The following is a 22,822-nucleotide window of genomic DNA, read 5'->3' as shown; positions in this document are numbered from 1 at the left end:
TCTAGTTTAGATGCTGACCATCACAGTTATTAATTTATGTTACTTGAGCAGTAACGAAAGGAAAGCCTGCAAAATTATATGTCAACTGGTAAAGCAATGCACCGGTATCGCATAGGTCACGGCTCGAATACAACGTTCAAGCCCGAATTTTTAAGAAAAGCATTGTAGAATTGCAGGTTAGACGAGAGAAATTTCAAGGAATCGTCAATACAACAGAGGAAATTAAATGTTTAAGAGTTTTCATCACTGTAACACATACTTAAGTCCAAGATGTGTCCAGCCAGGTGGCTGCTACTATGTGTATGGGGTCATAAACAAAAATATTCCAGCAAAACGAAAGCCTACGCCGGGTGGCATAGTCAGATGTGTCATCAACATGGCAATTTTAATTCATTAAAGATCACAAATGAGCCGGTCTTAGTGACGAAGGATCCAGGAAAGATGCAAATTTCTAAATGAATGAGACCAGTTGAAACATTTGTCAGATGATCGAGGATGGGAGTGGATACAGTCAGCCATATAACTTTAACCACTATCTCGATGACATAGAAGCGATAGCGATGATATACTCAACTCAGTTTTGTTTAATATCCAGCGCACTCGTGAAAAAACACTCGACTCTAAACTAATCAGTCAGTTTTTTTTATGAAGTTAGAACAAGTTTTTCATCAACAAGAAAAAGATTCTTTAGATCCGATTATGGTTATGGAGCTCAACGCTTTGTTTTTAATTCATCTCCGAGATAGACTAACTCCGGCTCATGTTTAGACGTCGTACTTGATAGAGGCCGAATTAAATTCAAATTCAGGCGCTTCATATTACAAATTAATCTTGGCTAACGCCTGTTGCAGTGTCCAAATCCAGCATTGTTGGCCAAACAATGTTTTAGCCTTATGGGCTTCTGGTTTAGCATGCCTTAGGTCGTATTGGAAGCAGGGTAAAAGTGTATGAAACAAGTTCCAGTATTGTTGGATCATGAATGATAATGTTAGCAGTGGCGTGCAAAGTGATGGGACAACTTCCAATTCTTTTAGGACTACCTTTACATTGAACTGAAGTGAAAGACATGAGTACTGAGCGTGCGTAGTCCCAGAATGATTAATATTGTGGAAGCCGCGCAAAGGGATCGGGTAATTTTTAGTACGTCATAGAAGTGTTGTATATGCCTTAGATTTTAAGGTTAGAAATTGATTGTAAATGCAGTGAGAGTTTTAAGAACCTTTAACAGTTCTGTCTGCTTGGTCATTAGTTAGAGCGTCCCGTTTCGGATTTCGCAACACCGATACACGGTGGTAGTTGGTGCTTTAATTTATCTTCCGTAAGAGGTATTCTATGAAGACTGAGTGTTGTTATGCAGGCGAGTGGGTTCTTGTTCGACTTGATTTAAGTTGGCAGTTGTCTACACTAGCATGTTATTGAAAGCAACTATCTTGTCTGAGTCAACTATCTAATAGAGTTATCAGCGAACAAGTGAGATGACATTTATTGCTACAAGGTCGCTAGTACAATGGTAGTCCAGCCTCGATAGACTCTAGACATCCGGAGGAAGGAGCGCTGTTCAGATCCGTTAGCCGTTCCCTGTTGTCGAGAAAGTTAGTCACACTTTATAGACAACTTCAAAAAAGGAAATTCATGGAATTTAGGTCATTCTGTTTGCCTGAGGCAAGGTTGGAAAAAGGGCTTGTCGTTTTATAGGATCGACGTTGTCGGTAATCATCCTGAAGATGGTTTGAAATTCATTATGGTTTAAGGTGACGGGTCATTGTAATGCATGGTGAATATGTTTTTTACACAACTATACTTCAAACAACACAAAACAGGCAAATGTGTCACAACATGCAGCACCCAACAATGTCTCGATTTATTTTCCAAAAAAGGTGTCACCCGTTTGTACGCTCCTTAACAGTTAGGAAATTTATAGTTCAAGCCAAAAGGAAAGGCAAAAGGCTTAGGACATCGGGAATATAGATAGTATTTGGGAAAGGGTACTTATATATTTCAAAGGTTGTTTCCAAACATTTTTAAAGACATGACATGTTGTCATATTGTTGTCATGGGCGTTTTTAGTTGACGTCACCTGTGGGTTTATTCAGAGCCCAAATTTAAAAGAATCACATAGGAGAATAAATCATGCAATTTAATGACAAAAATATGTGTAAACAGCAAAAATCAATACCAGTTTGAGAGTTCGATGGCAATTTTTTCTCAGTATTTTGCTCAAAATATAACTGGCCTGCACCATGACATCTGTGAAAAGTTTCATTTCTTTTCAAGAATAAAGAAGAAGTTTTAGATATTTAACCGCCACCTACAGTTGTTTCTTATGGGGATTGTCGTGATTTTAGGTCGATTCAAATGTTTTTTTTTTTTTCGCATTCTATTGGAAAAAGCTGTCTTTGGTTGGTTTGGGCGTTGAAATTGAATGTTAATCAAATAGTTGAAACTGTAAAAGAGAAAGGAGTAGCGACCACATTGACTGCTGTTTTCAGGAGTCTTCCTTTCGAAGCGCGACCGCCATAGTGGCATCCCTCAACTTGTCAACGCGGAGAACTCATGCAATGACCTTTCCAAAAAGATATCATATCTCCACCAGAAACAGCTTTAAACGTGTTTCATTGGAAAACATCAGCAGCTACAATCTAAGCCAGTTGGTGCTAAGACATTGGATCCCGATGGAACCATGACCTATATATAGTAAGCCTTAAATACCTGCTGATAGGTAGGGACTTTCATGTCCCATCCTACCTCGCTGAAGTGGTACTCTGGGATTATACCGGCAGGTTCTCGCGTAATTTTAAGCAAAGTCCTCCTCGTCCTCAGGCACATTGTTTGTGGCCACTTCTGTTGGCAAGTTTAAACCTCGTCAGTAAACCTTTAAGTCGTGATTTCTTGTCATTGAGGCTCCCTTGGGGGTTATCTCCCATATTAACTGTTAGATAAGTAATTGGTACTTCACTTATAGCTGGTTCATGTTCTTGGACAATGAAAGGATCAAGTGACAAGGATTGACCAGCGTCATAAGAAACAGTCATTTTGTTAATATTGACGTACAGATCTCTATCAAATGTCGCAAAATCATTCTCATTGAACTTCTGAATTGCACCTGCTCCCTTATTTGACTTCCCAGCTCTAAAAACATTTCTAATTCCTTTCGTCTTTTGTCGGACGGTTTCGCCAGAAGACAGAGAATCTTCGGTAACTTGTCTTTTCACTTCTTGTCCTGAGAGACTACTTTCCTTGTCTCTCGTAGGCTCCCGTAATTTTAAAACGCGCTTTCTGAGCGAATGAAATCCCATCGAAATTTTCGACCCAATGGACTTCCTTGGCGGCCGAGTCTCCTTGCTTCCCGAGGAACATTCCCCCAGATTTTCTTCCACTGTTTCGTTTGGAACCAAAGCCGGTGCCGCGCGCATAAAATTCGCATTCACTCGCGCGCACACGGCAAAGCTTTGTAGAGCTAATGCGCTGTTTTTTCTTGCCGAGAAACTATCCTTCGTTCTATAAAAATCTAACGGGATGTTCTCGTTTGCAGAGCTTGAGCCCTCGTCCCCACCATTTTTCCTCTCTTCTGTTTTACTATGGTCTTCTCCATTTACAATATATTTATCACCATCATCTTTGTGTGGTATTGTTGGCAAATGCACAGGGGCAACTTTATTCCTCCGCAATTTCCAGCCACATCTCGTTTGTTTAGCATTTACTTGCTTGTTTACATCATAATTTTTTCTGCGCCTTGATTTCCTAGATTGGTTGTTGGTTATATCGCAACTTTGTTCTTCTTCTGGGTCCGCTATCGCATCTAGTCTTACTCCGTCGTTATCTTTCTTGGGTGTATCCTGATTTCTTGACTGTGATGGACTGCTAATGGCCTCCAAAAGGCCGCAGGTTGCGAAGTATAAGAAAAAAAAAACAATTCTTGATACAATTTTTCCGTAAGTCTTCCCCATGTTTCAAGAACCTATAGTTTCTGTTCTTTTGTGTTATTATTTCGTCATATGTAATTGGATTATTTGCGTGTACACCGCGCGCAATCAGTTAGAATTTGTATCTGTTCTATAAAAGGTAGACAGTTCAATAGAAGAGATTCGACCGCAAGAAACAACCTCTCTTAGCAGGGTACGTTCCCGGCGTAAAGAGGTTTTCTTGAAAACTTAGATCCTCGAAAAATCACTAAGAGAAAGCGAAAAGTTCTCAATTCAATTAATCACATTGTCCATCCCAACTTCAATTTTTTTCGTGCCATAGCGCCCGCAAAAACCACATCCCACTATATGACAAAAGCTGTATGAGGATTCAAGAATGTCCGAAATACAATAAATATGAACTGCATTTTTGTAGTGATTTGAAAACAAATGATCATCGTTCTTTATGGAGCAACTAAAACAGTTTTGAAAAAGCTTGAGAGAAACCCAGGCTCAAACGATTCGGTTGTCAATTTTCCTACACTCTGCCGACCTCTGCCCGTGATCAAGCAAAACAAGGATTGTATTCAGAAATGTTTGTTTGTATTTCTTTCATAACCACAAGAGATATTCGGCTAGCAGACAACCATTATTCATAAGAGGATTACAACTCGTTTGGTTTGCCAACCCTTTCCGAGTTCACTTAAAACCTCTTGAAGCGAGCCTTTCTTATAGAAAAATTAGTCTTGCAAAAACAAATGAAAACTAAAACTTATTATCATCACAAAAAATAGTTGAATTCGAATTTTTTGAGTAAAAAAGCATATTGGAAGTTCTCTAATAGCACTTTGTAGTTGAACAATTTATAATTCAAGTAAGCATGTCAGTGAGGAAATTAAACAACCTTTTTATATAGAGAAACCCAAAGCATTTCATGGTTAATTCCCGGCCGCGAAATGCTCCGTTCGCCATAAATTATAATTTACCAGAGCAATATTAGGCCTTTGCGATTACGTAAGTGCAACTAATGGCGTAAAGAGAAGGAAAGTCATTTTGCAAAATTCTCCATTCTGTTTGAGACATGTACCCCATCTTTACCAGTTAAGGGAACCTCACATCGCTTGGTTTCTCAGAAACATTGATAGATGCATTACCTGTTTGATCTGTTTGAATTTCCATAGTTTTAAAACAAATAGGATCAAATGAAATGAAACAACGAAAGTATTGTTGCCAGTGTGCTCTATTGGCAAACTGTCTCTAATAATTTTGTCCCCGATTGTCTGTTCAGAAACTTCCGTTATTGCCTTTATACGGGCACCTTTAGTCCAGTCACACTATCCGTCAATATGACCTCATGAGTGAAAGACTTTTTATAGGTCTAAAACATTGCGGATAGTTTATTTTTCTCGTTTTCGTCAGTGAAAAATGCTTGTCCTCTGCGAAGCGAAGATTGTGACATAAGTGCAAAGAACATGTTCACTTTTTCCTTCTTTTCTACGCTATTTGTCGGTAGGGTTAAAACATGGATTTGTTAAAGGGTTAAAAAATTTTGAAATCTTGAAGCTCGGAAATGCTACTGTAAGCATTCTCAGCGAGATATCAAAACAATAAACGTGGATCAACCGTAAAAACCGTTTTAATATTTTCATTTTTTTTTTGCTTGAAATTGAAACTCAGTGATCTTGGTGTTTCAAGCAATCTGATTGGTTCGCTATCTCGGAGTAATTGAGCATTATTCACTCCCTACGGAGTGAATAATGCTTGATCAAAACAAAACAAAATGGCCGCCGTAAACTTGCCAGCATTTATGAATCGGAAATATTGAGAATACAAGATGATGCTGAGCTACAGAAGACAAAGGAGGCCACAAATTTGGCCTGAAAGTTTTCAAAGGTAAGAGAAGAGTTCATACTTTTGCCAACCAGTGTTTGACTTCGTTTTTCCAGATAATTATTGCTGAAAATTAAACAATCTTCACGCCAACAATAGGCCTTTTGCAGCTAAGCCATCACGTGACCTACTTTTCATAAAATTATGGGCTATAGCTTAACAAATGCCAGAAATTGAAAAAGCATGTCGAGAATATCAAAATTGCCAAATTTGAGGCCCCCATCATTAAAAGGTGAGATCTCATGACAGTCTGAAGTTTTAAAAGAATAAAAATTTGTGTGGAAAATGTTGCTGGAGAACAAGACCTTGCTCTCCAGCAACATTTCCCATACAAAACTTTTGAATTTTCCGAAAATTCAAACTGTCGTCTAAACTTAGTCTCTCATTCCAGGGGACTCAAACTTGGCCATTTTGGTATTTTCGATGAGCTCTTTGCATTTCTGGCATTCTTTAAGTTATAGCCCATAATATAAAAATTCTCTAGGAAAAATTTGGTCACGTGACCCCAGCTGCAAAAGGCCTATTTGTTTCACTCGGAGTAATTCTATTTTGTATGGCTGGTCACCCACCAAAACGAATTTCTTAGTGAACTCGAGGAATTAAAAAAATGTTTAAGAAAGTTCCACATGGTTGCAAGGAAACAAGACGGGTCATTTTACAACAAACTAACGCTCACCTCAATTAGAGCCACCATTTCATTTGGATCCTTTACCAACTGCACTTTCAATTTCCATTTCAAATTTGATCGAACGGTGAAAATTTTAACAAGCAGACTTTCGATTTAGATTGCTGATTTAAACGGTGCTAAATGGCCATTTTGCCGTCTGTGACGAGGATTTTAACGAAGGTTATTTAGATTTGCCATGTTTGAAGCTTCTGTAAACACTTTCGCGCATGCTTTGTGCCGCTTGCACGTTTTCCGCGCATGAATTGAGATGCCAATAGACCAATTTCGATACACCTAATTGCAATAACGTTGTCTTAGAAAAATGAAAAAGGGAAAAAGCCAACTGAATAGGATTTGAATTAATTAGGCTATAATTAAGCACATTCTCACGGGCAGGTTGGATTCATTTACAGCCGTTGCATTTCCCCGGAATCTTTTTTATTGTTTTCCAGCTTTAGAACAGTAGCAAATTCCAGCAAGCAAATATGACGTTCATGCGTGGATGCTGCAAATGAATTCATTGGGCTTATTAGCCTAATTAATTCCTATTTGGCTTTTGCTTTTGTTTCATTTTTCTATGACAACGTTTTTGCAATTGGGTGTATATTAAAATTCAGTCCTAAACAAAAGACATCATTTCGAGGCTCTGGGGAATAAATGTAAGGATTTGTATGAGTTTATTCGCCAGAGCCTCGAGATGATGCCTTTTGTTTTCGACTGAATTTTGATATATCGAAATACTTCGTGAGTATATAGTATATACTAAAACAATTATTCTTTTCAATCTCGGTGAAAAGTGGCAAAATATTTACCTCGCCGCTTTGCGGCTCGGTAAATATTCTACCACTATTCACCTCGATTTCAAAGAATAATTGTTAATTGTAGTAAAGTAAAATATAGCAGAGGTACGGCGGACAAATTCTAGGAAGGAAGAGAGTTTTGTATACAGAGCAAGAGATAATGCTTAATTTCAAGAGACCAGTTATTTTGAGTATGGCTTAGAGAGTAAGTAATGTTTGATATTTTTAGAAAAGGTGTACACAAACAGTCCCTTCTGAGGTATTGACCAAGTTCCTCAATCTCATAACTGGCATTTACTATTCGCTTTTCCACGTTCGTAAGATCTTTCTTGATGTCATTCACTTCGGAGTTGGTCTTATTCAAGTCTGTCCTCTGTTGGTGTTCGACTGCTTGATTTTTTTCAAAAAATCAGTCGTCATACTTGTCCGAGAAAAGTTGAACTGTGGTTCTTAATTCACTAAATTTAGTAGTCATATCCAATTTAGAATGAGGCGGTTCGAGTTCCTTCTTTAGAAGGTCCTTCACCTGTCCAATTGTAGCCATCGTTAACTTAGCGCCGTAAGACGACAGAGCTCTCTCAAACGTGACTGGACGCCATAATGACCAGGCTAATCCCAGGACCTAGGAGTCCCTAGGACGGGAATCAAAGGAGAACTGTGAAGAAATCCTGGATACATTGCTTGCGAAATGGGAGTTCTGTTCTGTTGCGATCAGTAGCTTTCTGGTCTTGTTAGGAAATAATGACGGAATTCGTTTTTGATTTTTATTTGAAAAGAATGCGTTATCATTGGCAGGTTACACCAGATCATTGTCAAACATTTGAAAGGGTCCTCAACTATGTAAACAGCTACAAATGCCTCAGTTTGTGATTAGCAAAAAAAACAAGGATTGGTCCCAAAACTTTTCAATATTTCATAAAATCTGGAACGGATCATGAAATATACTGCAACAGTATTTAGTTGCATGCTATAGACGCAAAAGAAGCAGGAGAAAGTAATCGCCAACTCGTGTTTTCGGCACCTTTAAACTTTTTACGAGGTTGTTAAAAGCCTATGAAGTACCAGAGGATAGCCATTTACCTTGGAAAGAATGAATTCGTGTTTGATTCTTATCGTAAAGGAATGCTTTACTGTTCAACTACAGCAAGTTGATACAGAAAACATTTGGCTTTAACCCCGTCTTTTACATTTAAGCGCCTTTAGCTCCTACATATGTTACAAGTATACCTTATAGGTATTGAATATAACCAATAAAATGATGAAATAAAAATAACAAACTAAAAGAGCAGTAGTTTGCCTAAGGTGAACACAGTTGTTACTGTCCACGGCAATCGCAACAATCTCACGGCGTGCCGCCTTTGATAATACGAGTGAACTTGTTGGATCGACGAGCAAATGTCTTTTCGCATTCATTTTCAACACACATAGCACCTGACCCCTCACGATAGTCGTGGATACGCGAAAAAGATAGTGTAATTATTCTGCTTTATTGGTTACTCGTGGCCACTCCTTCGCAGATTTCCTAAAATCAGAGTACAGCACTGTTCGCTGTTTTTTTTTTTTTTTTGTCCCAGGGGTTATAATCTGTCTTTGCTATTTATATTTCCTACTTTTTTATGGGTCATACCCCTTGTAACAAGTTGAAATGAAATGATGTATGGAGAATGTCAGCAGGGAATGCTAAACGTCACTCAATGTTTCGAATGTTTCACTTTATTTCAAGGTATGTCAAATCCAAAACACTGCCCATATCGTCTTGAAATAATAATCGTCATTATTTAGTACGATGGCCTTCCTTTCAATAATAACCGTTTGTGGCGTGAACTTAACTTCGCTGGACGTTCGATCTCCACATTTTAGTCGTTGTAATTGACTTCTCGGCAGTGATTGCTTGCGTTAAAATTTCTCTAATTTTAAAATGCGGTACATCGAAGCCCGTGAATACCAGTTTCCTTGACAGTATCATTCACTTTCCGCCCCTTGCAAATAGATGCCAAGCGTACAAATGCCCTTATCTCGTTAGAAATTTTTACTGGGTTGCCTATGGGCAAACCCAGTCGAGGTCTGCGTTTAGTTTGTTTGTTTTCTTTGTTTTCTTTTTTTTTTTTTCTTTTTTTTTTTTTTTTTTTTTTTTCCGTGTCGGTAAAAGTCTTGCCTGTCACTCCCCTGGTAAGTGGTGTCTTTGTGTATAGAGCCTTCTGCGCGTATTTTCTTAGGATCGAGAGGGTAGTGGAACTGCGTAGATTTCTCTGGTGGACACAGTAGAATCATTAACTTAGCCTGCAATGGCGTCGAAAGTCATGCAACGCGAATGGCGTTTTAGTGGATCCTTAAACAAAATATACCCTTATGGAGCTCAATAATGGAAAGTCAGTTGGATAAACTAGGCATGAATCTCAAAAGCGACGTGGACTTCGACAACAATCTATCGCCCGTCGAGACGAAATCAAAGTGAGCAGTATTTACCTGAAGTACATGGTAATTTGACACAATTGAGTTTCTTGTCTTCACGCACGCAATCAAATAGGAAGAGGTTTTCGCCTCTAAGAGCAAATATGTTGTTTGTTTCAATAAAATTTTCCCTGGAAAAGGATTCTGTGGTATTTTCTGCCTATATGAATTATAATATCATGTTGTGTATTAAATTTCCGAGCTTAAGGTTGAAATGTGATATGGGAGAAGTTTTTAGTATTGCTCTGTAAGCAGGAAGGGTTCACAGGCCTGTTGGAAGCGTGCTTGAGTTTCAACAAAATGAGGCCCAAAATCAGTAAAAACTTGAGATGAATAATAAAGTAGCCGCTATTTCCAAAATGATGGAATTACCTGGTGATAAATAACGTCGTACGCGTCTTGGAGAGTAAATTTTGACTTTGCATAAACAAGAGTTGGGCGATTGTGATCTTTGTTTTGACTTCGCTCATTTCATTGTCAAACTTTATGACACTTGACAGAAAAAGAAACTTACAAAAACCCGGTATCTTGCAATCATTTGACACAGATGCTTCACTGTTTGGCGAGTAAACATGCCGCGGTAACTTAATCACGGCGCCCGCTGAATTCCGGCCATGTCACTTTCGATTTTGCAATTTACTTGAACGTAGCAAAAATCTCCCAAAATGTTTGTCGGTGATCGTAACTTTTTATATTCTATATTCACGGTTCAAAATTAATGTTGTTTTCATGTCGTAAATATTTTATTCTCGATCGACCGTCCGGGAAACTTCCTTCTTCTCTTTCTGAAAACTGTGTATCAATATTTATTTGCTTTTTTATCAATATTTGTTTTGCATAAAGCAAGCTAACAGAATCTGTACCTTGCTGAGTTCGCATTTGTTAGCGTTAATAGTATTTTCGGTCAGATGTTTCTGTTTTTATGAGGGGTTTATTGTTTTGGTCTCCCATCCCAACACTAACCCCGCGAAACAGGGCTTGACTTCAGTGAAGTTTAGTATTACAAAGTTTTCGGATGCTCATAGGGCACACTTGAGGTGAAAAGAAGTTGTGAGGGAACTTGAAAATTATCAACATGTCAGCCCAGAAGCCAATGTTTCTCGCTTCTCTTTTATTTGTTATTCTTCAGAGACTGGAATGCTGTAGTTCAATACCACCGTCACAATTCAGTGCCTTCTGATTTTCTGTAGCACGTACCACAGGCAAGCCAATGTATGCTTCACAGAAGCATCTAGCCTGTTTGAAAACCATGCTCGACACTGACATGTCTGCAATCATGACATCGCATAAAAACACTAATTAAAAATGTGTATATTTCACATATTAATGCACAAAAACGCTTATGAGAAGTCGTCATTACACTTCATAAAAAGTTTTTTCCATACAGAGAATCGGCGTCAAAATTGTTGAGACACTCTTATCCTTTAGTAGCCTGCTTCGCAGCCGTTTTGAGGCTCGGTTCGTCCCTCCTAAAAACGGCTGCGAGGGAGGCTAATCCTGTAGGGTCTATTTCAAGCTCGGTGCAAAAATCGCTGCTCCCCTCCCCCTCAACCCCGGGACAGTATTGTGTTATTTTCTGCTTCATACGAGCCTTGTCAACAGCGGTACAACATTGATTAGGGAGGAGAGGGAGGGGAGGGGTATCCCGGAAACTTACTTTTTGGACTATCTATCTTTGCAAAGTGTCGTTGCCAGTGTGCTCTGTTGGCAAACTGTTTCAATTAATTTTGTGGCCGATTGTAGGTTGTAATTAGCACAAACTTCCTTAGAAGCCTTTAGCGCGTTCTGTTTTGTACCGCCTACCGCAAAGGCTTCAACGTCCTTTATGATCTACTCGTTTTAACTGCTCAAACACCAGTTTCTCTTTTTCAGAAAATGTGGCAAGATGCTTTATATTAAAGAGGGAAATTCTTCATCGATGGAAGATATTTGTGTCGTTAATAATCATGCAGCAAAAAGTAGATTTGAATTTTCTTAACGAAGAGGAAATACGAAAAAAATCTGTTACATGTTTATGCAAGATATTCGCATTTTGAGCTTGTCACTACCGATTATAGCTTTCCACTGGCAAACTAAAAAGCTGTGATCTTTAAAATGAGAGAATCCCTTCCGAACGGTGCACGTGTGTTTTCGCAAGACTGAGTAGTACTCTGAGTGACTTGAATCCTTCCAGTGTTTCAAAGATATGTTTCGATCCATCGTAGTCGTCTTCGCCTGTAACATGGCTCGGGCTCTATACTCAATAAGGAATTTTGACTTGACAAAAACCATACAGAACACCTTCTCTCGGTTAAATAATCCGAAGAAGGACGTCTCGAACTACCACAATTATGCGGGATGGAACCGTGGGCTCCCAATGAAGGCCTGCTTATCCCTTGAAAAGTGACTAACTCTTTGAATCCCCGTCTAAAGCGTGGATTTCGCGTGCATAAAATTATGGGAGTGCACACGCTGTACAAGAACCCGCATATGTAGGCTGTGCCCAAGAAATAAGGGGGAAAGTTGGTAGGGCGCGTAACCATAGACATAATTCCGTATATGAAGTAAGGCGTCCAACAGACCACAAAGGCTGTCAAAACATACAGGAGTGTGATTATAATCTTTCTCTGGGCTAAAATGCCTCGATCGTCAATGATAGCGGTGTCGCGAATCCTTTGACAATGCGACTTCACGGCGATTATGATCCTCAAATATAAAAACACCATGGCCAATATTGGAAACATGTATACAACGCATAACATAAAAATCGTATGGGATATTTCCAAAGTGTTTTGCGGATCTCTTGGGCAACACATACTCGCCGAGGATCTGAAGATAATAACGGTCCATCCGAAAATGGGTCCGATAGAACACGCAAATGCTGAAAGCCAAATGAAACCAATAATCAATAAAGTGCGTTTGTGCGTAATAATCCTCCTCAGTGGCTTAACCACAGAAAAGTACTTGTGTATACAAATAGCAGTTAGGGTGAAAATTGAAGACGAGAAACAAAAGGGGACGAAAAAGGCATTTAACTTGCAGAGTACTTCACCCAAGACCCAGGATTGTTTGATTAGTGCTGTTATCATGAATGGAATAGAAAATAAGCAAACTCCCATTCCCGTTACCGCCAGCTGGGTCAGAAACATGTTTGTTCGCGTCCTCATTTGACGGTTGCGTATGACGACCGCGACGAGTGAAGCATTTCCAATGAAGCCTACAGTCAGGGTTAGAAACAACACCAGGAGTTGGATTATAGCTATCGAGCCATGAGGCAAGGGGGCTTTGTTGTAGCTTGTAGTACTTGAACTTTTATTAGCCAGTTGAAGGATTCTTTCGCTCGCAGACTCGTCAAATGTTCGATCCACCATAATATTTGATTTACTTTCAACGCATACCACTCTACGTTACATGGCGTCAATAGCAGCAACGTTGGACATTTCGCACACTACATCGACACTTTAGTATGATTCAGTACAGGACATCGCTTGAGATTGGGCTGTATTCTTCTGAAATATTGGATTATTATAATGCAAACAACTTTAGATGCATGATGCTGGCTATTCCACAGCCTCTTTCAAAGTTAGCCTTTGTTCTCGACCTATGGCCGCATTCAAATGCTCTTTTCTTCTCAAAATGTGAATCACTAAGTGCCTTGAGCTACTTAAGTAAATGGATCATCAATGTCTCTTTGTTGACATAGCTCCAAAAATTGACATTTAAAGAAAGGGTTGCTTAAAAACAAAACAAATGACTCGTCTCCGTAATTAGTCAGGCGGTTGATTACTCGGCATGGTTACTTGTTCGACAAATCCCTGATCAATGGGTTTGGGAGGTTAAAAGGATCATCAGATACAACATTTGGCTACTGGATTGAAACAAAGCCAAAAACACAAGCCTATAAAATAAGTTAAATGTTTTACAGATTGCTTCTTAATTAACGTAATATGATGTACTCTGAGAAATACTTCAATCGAGGGCAAAAGAATGGAAGTTTTACAAAGACTAGATCGTAATTAATCAGACAGGGAGATCTCAACATGGTGATATCATGCATGTGTTTTCCCACTACATTGTCCGCACGTCAAGACAACAGAAGGGGCACTCTCTTGGCGTTTTTAACGATTTCTTGTCATAGTTACTAGGTGATTTCAGCTTCAGTGGTGGATCTAGGTATATTTTGGGGGAGGTGAATTAAAAGAATCGAATTATATACTCTGACAAAAGTCCAGATAGTTTAGACTGCCCTTTTGACTTTGTTTATGCTAGTTTTGCATTAATAAAAATTTCACGTCAGGTAAACAGTATCCGTTGCATCAAAAATAATGTTGCTAAGAACACAGCGCAGTTTCCCTTTAATCCTTAAAGAAAAAAAGAGCCCGTCTACCTCGGTCTCACATTTTGTAGGGCTGATCGCTTGAATGTATTGTTCAACGCCGAGTGCAGTGATATTTGGCAGACTGGGTGGTTGACAATTTTACGTGCTTTCATTTGTTCATCCCACCCAAGCTTTCGTTCATACTTTTCACTTGTCTGCTCTTGTTTGGCCGCTTGTTTTAGGCTCATGATCATTTTTTCAAACTTAATCTTTCGTATTATATTCAGTCAGTGTCACAATGAAATGGTCATCAGGGTAAGCAATGCCTACGAGTAGGATGTTTTTTGTCGGTTATTGCTTTCATGTTGTTGGTGGCTCCTAAAAGAGCCGTTTTCGTTTACTGTACGTGAACAGCAGAGCTTCTCACTTCCTTGGTGTCTTCTTGGAGGGAGACTTCTTAGCGGGCTTTTTAGCACCGGCTTTCTTTGCCGGCGTCTTCGCTGGGTTTTTAGTAGCGGGCCTCTTAGCTTCTGGCTTCTTCGCGGTCGGTTTTTTAGCTGCTGGTTTCTTGGCCGCGGACTTTTTAGCGGCGGCTTTCTCTTTCTTCGGAGCCGATTTCTTTTGCTTCTTTACGCCGGGCGGCCGTCTTGACAGCAGGCTTTTTGGACTTGACTGCTGGTTTCTTTGCTTCTGGCTTCTTCTTTGGTTTCTTCTCCTTCTTCTTCTCTTTGGACAACTTGAAGGAACTGGAAGCGCCGACGCCTTTGGTTTGTAAAAGCTTTCCGTTGGCCACAGCTCTCTTCAAAGCCATAAGAATTTGTGCCATAAAATGTGCCAGCCAGGATCATGTTGTACACATTTTCTGCTCTGGAGTCGACATAACAAAGAGAAACTCTGTTAGTCGTCATTTGTCAAATCGAACAAAGAAGTCACGTGTCCTTTCAGAATTTCTCCAACAAAGTAGGTTTCGTAATTTATAATCGTGTTAGAATGACCACCGCAGTACAGTGAAATTTTTTTCAACATTTGAAGTTTGAGATTACTCGACCGCCGGTTCTTCAATTTTCATATTTTGTGCGCCAAATCTTCGTGTATCATTACGTAATCTCGACTGCCACTTTCGAACCTGGGTACAAAACACTTTGATTACGACAACGATATTTGAGCTATATCCAAATTTCGAGCGTGCATAAAGTAGGCGGTTCGGTCAACTACACTTTTCACGAGATCATGTGTAGAAGAAAGCACTCGTTTACTGATTAAACTTCAGCCGCTCGTTTCAGTGATTAGGCCTACTCCTAAGTACTCTCGTAAAATTTTAGCTTTCATTTTGCGATTTGGTCAACTGCACTTTTCACTAGATCACGCGAAGAAGAAAGTACTAGTTTACTGATTAAGCCTAAGGGCTCGTTTGAGTGATCAGGGGGGCCCAACGTCAATTGTTGGAAAATATCTTTTCGGAAGACCGATTTGAGATCTAGAATTTTCGGAAAATTTGTTATAAAATTTCTTGCTTGCCTGCCTGTCCTAGGATTTTCAAAGATCTAAAACTTGGTATAATTGCCGATTTTTAACAAACTTTTACCACTAGGGAATCCGAACAGATGAAAAATTTTAAGGGGACAAAAATATGCCTATATCTACCGTTTAAATGCTAACATACGTTTAGCAATGCTATGTTTAAGTGACTTTGAACTATGAATGATTAGGCCTAAGCACTCGTAAAAATTTAGCTTTCATTTTTCGGTTCGGCTAGCTACACTTTTCACGAGATCGTGTGAAGAAGACAGCACTAGTTTATTGATTGAGCCTAAGCGCTCACTTCATTTTACTGCTTACTCTTTAAAAATTTACATTCATCGACCACGGGACTGCGAAAAGGCAGTGATTCTGCTTCAAAAATTGCCCTGTATTCTATACTGACTTAACAGATTAGATTGTAACCAGACTTGCAGAGGGTCCAAATGAACAAACGTGTAACCCTTCGGCGAGTAGAGGTGTCAAAAAAATGTTTTGTTTACTATGATGTGGCTCTTACCCGCCCTATCAAACCATTTACAAAGTTTCGGTAGTAAAGTCAAATCGACAATTGTGATATCAGTGACAACCATTAGATTTTTCATTGGCAGAATAATCTGCTTTCTAAGTCAAGGCGAGGGATACTTTCCAAAAAAGAACACAATTATTGTAAGTTGGCTATTGCTTTTTTGGATGTGGAGGCTCCTAAAGGAGCCGTTTGTTCTGTGAGTGATGCAAGCATTTACGCTCGTTCTCCGCGGATTCGGCGGGCCAACTGAATATCCTTGGACATAATGGTGACGCGCTTGGCGTGGAAGGGCAACTTGCGGATCAACAGCTCGGTGGATTTCTGGTAACGACGGATTTCACGAAGAGCAACTGTTCCAGGCCTGTAACGATGAGGTTTCTTGACTCTGTCGGTAGCAGGGGCGCTTTTATGAACTGCTTTTGTGGCGAGTTGTTTGCGTAGAGCTTTTCCGCGTGTTGATTTACGAGCGGTTTGCTTTGTGCGGGCCATCCTTTGTTCATACAAGAACTTTTGTCAACGAATGATGAGAGTTGATTGATTTATATCTGGAGCGCATATTTCTGATTGGTTTGAATTTGAGCAAGTTGATTGGTTATTCTGGAGTCATTGTAAATTATTAACAATTTCTTACCAAAGTTCGATCCAACGATAAGGCAAAGATCTTTCATGTTATTTTTTTGTTATCGATATCAACATAAGAATTATGAAATAAGTTTGTAAGTTTGCTGAAAGACTGTTTTTAAACTGTGGCGATTTCAAGCGATATTTTTCCACGCAGAAGCACACAATTTAGTGATCACTTGTGTTCATGAAAAATTCATTATGCAATCAACTTGACCCTTGTACCCTTAGTTGTATTTATTAACCAATAAGAAGTAAAGAGAAGTCTGTTTTCTGAGAGGTCACTTCTGATCTTATAAAAAGGAAGAAAGTGCATTGACATCATTCCTTCAATATTCGAAGAGCTTTTAACATGTCTGGTCGCGGTAAAGGAGGCAAAGGTCTTGGAAAAGGAGGCGCCAAGCGTCACAGAAAAATTCTTCGTGATAACATTCAAGGGATTACTAAGCCAGCCATCCGTCGTCTTGCTCGGCGTGGCGGTGTCAAGCGAATCTCTGGCCTGATCTACGAAGAGACGCGCGGTGTTCTGAAAGTTTTTCTTGAGAACGTAATCCGTGATGCTGTCACATACACTGAGCACGCCAAGCGCAAGACTGTGACAGCTATGGATGTGGTGTACGCTCTCAAGCGTCAAGGACGCACTCTGTATGGATTTGGCGGTTAGACGCTGTCGTTGTCCTCAAAACAAACGGCTCCTTTAGGAGCCATCAAATGTAAAAAAAAGTCATGCCCAATAGTCCGTTAATATGCTAATCCTTGTTAGTGGTACGCTTACTTGCTAAAAACGCACAAGAATATTGGCAATCTCGTTCCCAGGATCTCTCTTCTCTGCCGCCATTGTCATTCAGAAAAAGACGCTGGTTCAGGCTGATTATGTGTCTCCCAGAATCTGGGAGGTTCACCAAATATGTGGTAGGGGAGGGGTGGCAATGTAGGCCTAGTCGACATTGCGAGGAAGCGAATCAGCACGCAATTGATTTTGTGGCCAGATGACCGTCGACAAAACGTTTCACGGCAGTAGCAGTACATATGGAATTCGTCGTGAAAGGCAAAAAGTTGTGGTCAAATCGATCGGACGCCACAGAAAATATACTCGGGTCATTCAAGTTTTCACCCGTGTGAGGGTTCGGATCAACGAAAGATAATAATTTAATAGTTTGCGACAATTCTAAAGAAAAGAAGATTTTGTCGCGCAAGAAAACAAGCGAAGCGTTTATCCATGGGAAACAAACATCAAATCATTAAATAAAACCGTATTAACATGTGCAGGTATTTTATTTTCTTTGGTTTTCATTTTTCTTTCGAATGTTAAACAACGTGATTCCAGTTGCAATCTTGTACAGCGAGTAGACAGTTTTGACTTGCGATATTTATATTTCAACCGTTGAAATATAAATATTGTGTAAATTGTCGATGTCGTTAAGCTATTTTTTTTTTCATCACTGCACAGCGTTTTAATAGCGTGTATATTTTTAGCCCCAGTAAAATGAGAGACATTTTTATCAAGCAAACGTATAGTGTTTGGTGTATTCATTCGCGTAAATTTGCATACGAACTACGAAGACTACCGGTGCCGGGACGAAACTGAAAAGTCGATGACTCGCTTATCAAACTGCTCTCGCTGATTTTAAGTCTAAATTGTTTATCTACATGTTATCGATGTTCATGTGAAAGAATATCTAGGGCTATAACTTGCAACGCGCGTGGTAAGTGGTGCGCAAATTTAAATTTACAGTCTTTAATATCAATTGCCTAAGAGCACTGAAGCGCATCTGCCGTGTTCTAACAAAGAAGAGTTTTTGTTCAGATTTCAGTGAAACAAAGTCCATTTCAGTTACATGAGGATTGTAGGCTGATTGTAGGCTGATTGATTGAGGATTGAAGGTTGATTGTAGCCTGCTGCTTCAGTTAATTGACGATTGTAGGCTGCTAAGTTATGCGGACGACACTAAACTCTATTTATCACACCATGATCCTCGAGCAGTGGAAGAAGGTATAAGCCATAAACCGAGACTTAGTCAACACTACACAATGGTTTCGACAGAATGGGATGGTAGCCAATCCCGACAAATATCAGGATTTAGTGTTAGGAAACACTGTTTGTGATTTCCAGTTAGAATGCGCAGGGAAGCCCATACCTATTTCCTGTGAGATAAAACTATTATTGATACACATGTTTGTATCAATCTGTCGAAAGGTGGCGGATAAGGTTATTGCTTTAAATACGGTAGGCGTAAAAATTATACTGCCTCTAAAAACCAGGGAAGCACTTTATCAAGCATTTATTTTACCTCACTCTGATTATTGTAGCCAGATATGGCACCATAGTGGAGAAAGGAATACTAAGAAAATGGAAAGGGTAAATCAGCGTGCACTTAGATATGTATATACATGTAAAGATAAGGGCATTTCATACGAGAACTTGCTAGATTGTATCGACTTGAATACGACATTAGAGGGTCGTCGTATTCAAGATAAGGCACCCAGACCTGTTGCTGACTTAGTCAAACTGAAGAAGACTGATTACAATTTGAGAGGCACTAAGATGCTCTCCTTACCAAAAGTAAACAGTACCAAGCCTGGTCTTAAGTCATTTCGCTATTTTGCTGCAAAGACCTGGAACGCACTACCAAATGCAATACGCGACAAGGCTGGCACAAGAAGACTTCTTCAAGATATTCGTCCCTTAAAAAAAACAAAAAACTGTTTTAGATTTCTTGTTTTTAATTAGTGTTAAAAAAGGTTGACAGGCCTACACGACTCTCTTGTACGTGGTCTGGTTTCTGATGCCTTTGTCATCATGTTGCTCTCTTGAGTACATAATTATTTGAATGGACGCCTCTTTTAGGCGGTTCCTGTAGGATTCATTTAGCAATGGTTTTTGCCCTATGATGTTTTACATTTGAATCTCTACACTGCTGTGTGATACGTTTTCTTCCAAGAAAATAGTTGGTCTCGAAAATAATGTTTTTTGTTTCTTGGCGTTGATTTTCTCAGCGGTAATGTGAATGCGACCTTATGGCATTTGCACCAATTTAATTCTAGGCTCGACCGATATGTTTACTACTACTACTACTACTACTACTACTACTACTACTACTACTACTACTACTACTACTACTACTACTACTACTACTACTACTACTACTACTACTACTACATTTTCCAACCATTTCATCTTCCTTTATATAGTTGTTCCTTCCTTTCGCAAAGTATCCAATTTATGTCAGCGGGTCACACATTGTTATTACGGTACGGGATATCGCTAGACATTTCCCAGCAACGGCCAAAAGGGGTGGTTGGTGTTGGTAGTGTTCCAGGTCCTTGCATAGTTAATAGACGCGACTGGTTTTGAAGCTCGGCAAACATCAAAAGAGCAAACAAAGACGCCAAGATTTAGGTTGGAAAGTCCACGACCGAGCACAATCTTTTGTTTTGCGCTCATACACTATGCATGAATTATGTAACCAACACGTTTCTATTGGTTAGTTTCTCAGTAAGGGGTAAACAACTATTGTGTTTTGTGCACAGTCAAGGCCAAAAAAGAGAACAAAAACCTACAACAAAGAAATTTGTCGGGTTTCATAACCATTTCCCTCTATTAACTATGCCCAATGGAGCGTTATAAACTAACTAAAAATCCACCTGCTGGCCAAATGGATCGAATTCCGGTGTCATCTAGTATGGGTATAAGGAGATTGGATCCATCGAACGAAGAAATCTCTAACAGCAATTAACTGATGTTTGGCGAGAAAGATGATAGATTAGTTGCTTGGCAAGGATTCGAATAACGACCTCCGTGGCACTGATCGGATGCTCTACTGGGGAGTTTAGTCGTTTATCTACAGTCTTGGACAGATTAAAATGGAACAGAACCGAGAGGTTTTCTCCGGTTTCCCGTCTCCTCAAAAACCAACATTTGACTTGATTTGCGTTAATTGTTAATTTCAGTTTACAGTGCCCCCAGTTAGTACTCCAGCGCTAGAACGATTAGACACTTACCGGTAAATAAAGTTCCTTTCCTCTCCTTTCCTTTCCTTTTTTTCAAATCTGTGAGACGATAAAAACAATTCCCGCTGTTGCGGTTGTTATACCAACGAGAGCTCCAGTTCCTCAGGAAACCTGGAGCCCAGTTCTTGCAAGTCTCTGCAACTTTCCGGGCCCGAAAAGCAAATTTTCTAGTCACGATCCGCCTATTCTAGAGACCTGGTCTTTCAACAGATTTATAGGCTGGGGAATCTTTGCTTACATTTTTTTTTTTTTGCCTCATTAGCATAAGGCTAACTTTTTCTAATTAATCAGCCGAGAATAAAGTAATGCATTGCCACCCACGAATTTATCAGTTTTTGATGAGGGCCTCAATTAGGGGATAACTTTCACGGATAACGGCTAGAACATTTGCCTTTTCACGGCTAACGGTTACTTTTTTTCGTCCCGGTTAACGAAGAAACTTCTCTCGTTGAAAATAAAACAAAAATGTTTTTGCTTTTTACGGTTCTCTGTGTTAGTTATTAGTAGGCTCTTCAGCCTCGTGCAAACGAACGCAACAATTGTTGTGGGAAGTTGCTCGTTCAGCAGATGTTGGATGGTGTTGGCAGTTGTGACGCAACAACTCCCAACAATGTAAGGACGTGCAGTGTATTTATGTGAAGGACACGACCCATAAGACCTTTTAAACTTAAGAAATTCGGCTGCCATCTTGTTTTCAACATGTGAGAGGCGTTGCTATCTCCATGGCAACCATATGTAAATCACATGCGTGGCCCCAACAATGTTGCTTTGCTTTGCGGTACGCTTCGGCGATCACCGAACAAAAAAAATGTTAGGAGATGTAGGCTCAAAAGTTTGACCAGTTTTGAACTTCGTGAGACCGGAATATGCTCCGTTTTCGTAGGCGGGATAGGGAATAGGACAGTTATTTGCGGGATAGTAAGTAACCTCAAGTGAGTTGAAAAGATTTCATTTGCTTGAAGAATGAAAAGTTTGGCCAAAAGACCCTAAAATGACCCTTACGCGATTGTCTGTTGTTTGTCCTCTCGGACTACCACGTGACGCGGGTTAAGAGTAACCTTGTGGTCAAAGGTCGATCTCTTTCAACCACGATGCGTTCGTTGACATGAGCGCGATGGCAACACCATCAACTTCGCCAACTTCGTCTGAAACCTCTGACATAATAAAGTGCGTTGCAATTTATTATGAAAAGGAAAGCGTTTAGAGCAGTTTTCTCCGTAAGGAAAAATGGTACTCCGGGGAATAATGATGGACTTGCAGCAAAATAAAGGCTTTTTCAGCCCTTTGGTATCTGCTCAGAGTTTAGCAACGTGGTAATGTTTGCGACACCCAAATGAGCTGTACCAAGAAATTCACATTAAGAAAACTGCCGAATTCCTCATGAGTATTGGAGACTTTTTTTCCATTCATGCAAAGCAGCAAGCCTACGACTCCTGCGACCTTTCAGGTGCGATCTTTAGGCAGCGTTTACACGAACGCGGGTACGCCTTCTGTTTACATGACATCGATCGAGACCGTTGGCGAAACCGGGTCGATTTGAAAACGCTGCCAAAAGTGGAGTGTTTTCAAAACGATACGATTTCATCTGTCATGTAAACAGCAAAACCACATCGATTTGAATACAGCTACTATTTTGGCACGAAATTTGCATTGTTGAAGTCAAAATGGTGAATTCAGCACGTAGTGCAGCGCTCGCTTATACAATCACGAATCGGATTTTCTGGCGTAAACGGTTCCGTGTAAACACTTTCAAACCGCATCGATTTTGACGCGGTTTCAAAGTCATGAAACCGTGGCGATGTGAAATCAACTTCGTGTACGCTGCCTTAGAGTGAGCAGGTGCTTACAGGTTCTAGAGCATACTGTAACATCTATTAGGGAACTGAACTGACGCTTGTCATTTTGTTCAAATCCGCTGACATGACGACATTACTCTACTGAGCCGCATGACCCTTGCTGAGGAAAATCTGCATTCACTGGCTCATTATAAAAACAAAGTCTCCACAGCTTTCCGATATGCACTCGACTTTGGAAGCGCAGCGATGCACAACTTCATGGTCTGGTTAGCTGTGGGTCATGGTACCCAGTCCCCAAGAGATCATTGGGCCTTTCTGATATACCTTCAATACCACTACC

General features: G+C 39.9%; 2 protein-coding genes across 2 annotated transcripts; one reads left to right on the top strand and one right to left on the bottom strand.

The window, feature by feature from the left end:
- Window positions 1-9,954: 9,954 nt before the first annotated feature.
- LOC138052017 (melanopsin-like) lies at window positions 9,955-13,331 on the bottom strand. The gene has a single exon (XM_068898371.1). It carries the CDS (start codon window positions 13,058-13,060, stop codon window positions 11,888-11,890), a length of 1,173 nt encoding a protein of 390 aa, XP_068754472.1. The 5' UTR covers window positions 13,061-13,331; the 3' UTR covers window positions 9,955-11,887.
- A 3,696-nt stretch (window positions 13,332-17,027) lies between these two features.
- On the top strand, window positions 17,028-17,339 carry LOC138059703 (histone H4). The gene has a single exon (XM_068905313.1). It carries the CDS (start codon window positions 17,028-17,030, stop codon window positions 17,337-17,339), a length of 312 nt encoding a protein of 103 aa, XP_068761414.1.
- The last annotated feature ends 5,483 nt before the right edge of the window (window positions 17,340-22,822 follow it).

Source organism: Montipora capricornis, chromosome 1, assembly GCF_036669925.1.
Source record: "Montipora capricornis isolate CH-2021 chromosome 1, ASM3666992v2, whole genome shotgun sequence".
Taxonomy (NCBI): Eukaryota; Metazoa; Cnidaria; class Anthozoa; order Scleractinia; family Acroporidae; genus Montipora; species Montipora capricornis.
Note: the sequence above shows the minus strand (reverse complement) of the source record. Positions and strands in the feature narration are given on the sequence as shown.

Excerpts from the sequence above, each read along its gene's own strand:
- LOC138052017 (XM_068898371.1), bottom strand. The coding sequence starts at position 13,060 with ATGGTGGATCGAACATTTGACGAGTCTGCGAGCGAAAGAATCCTTCAA.
- LOC138059703 (XM_068905313.1), top strand. The coding sequence starts at position 17,028 with ATGTCTGGTCGCGGTAAAGGAGGCAAAGGTCTTGGAAAAGGAGGCGCC.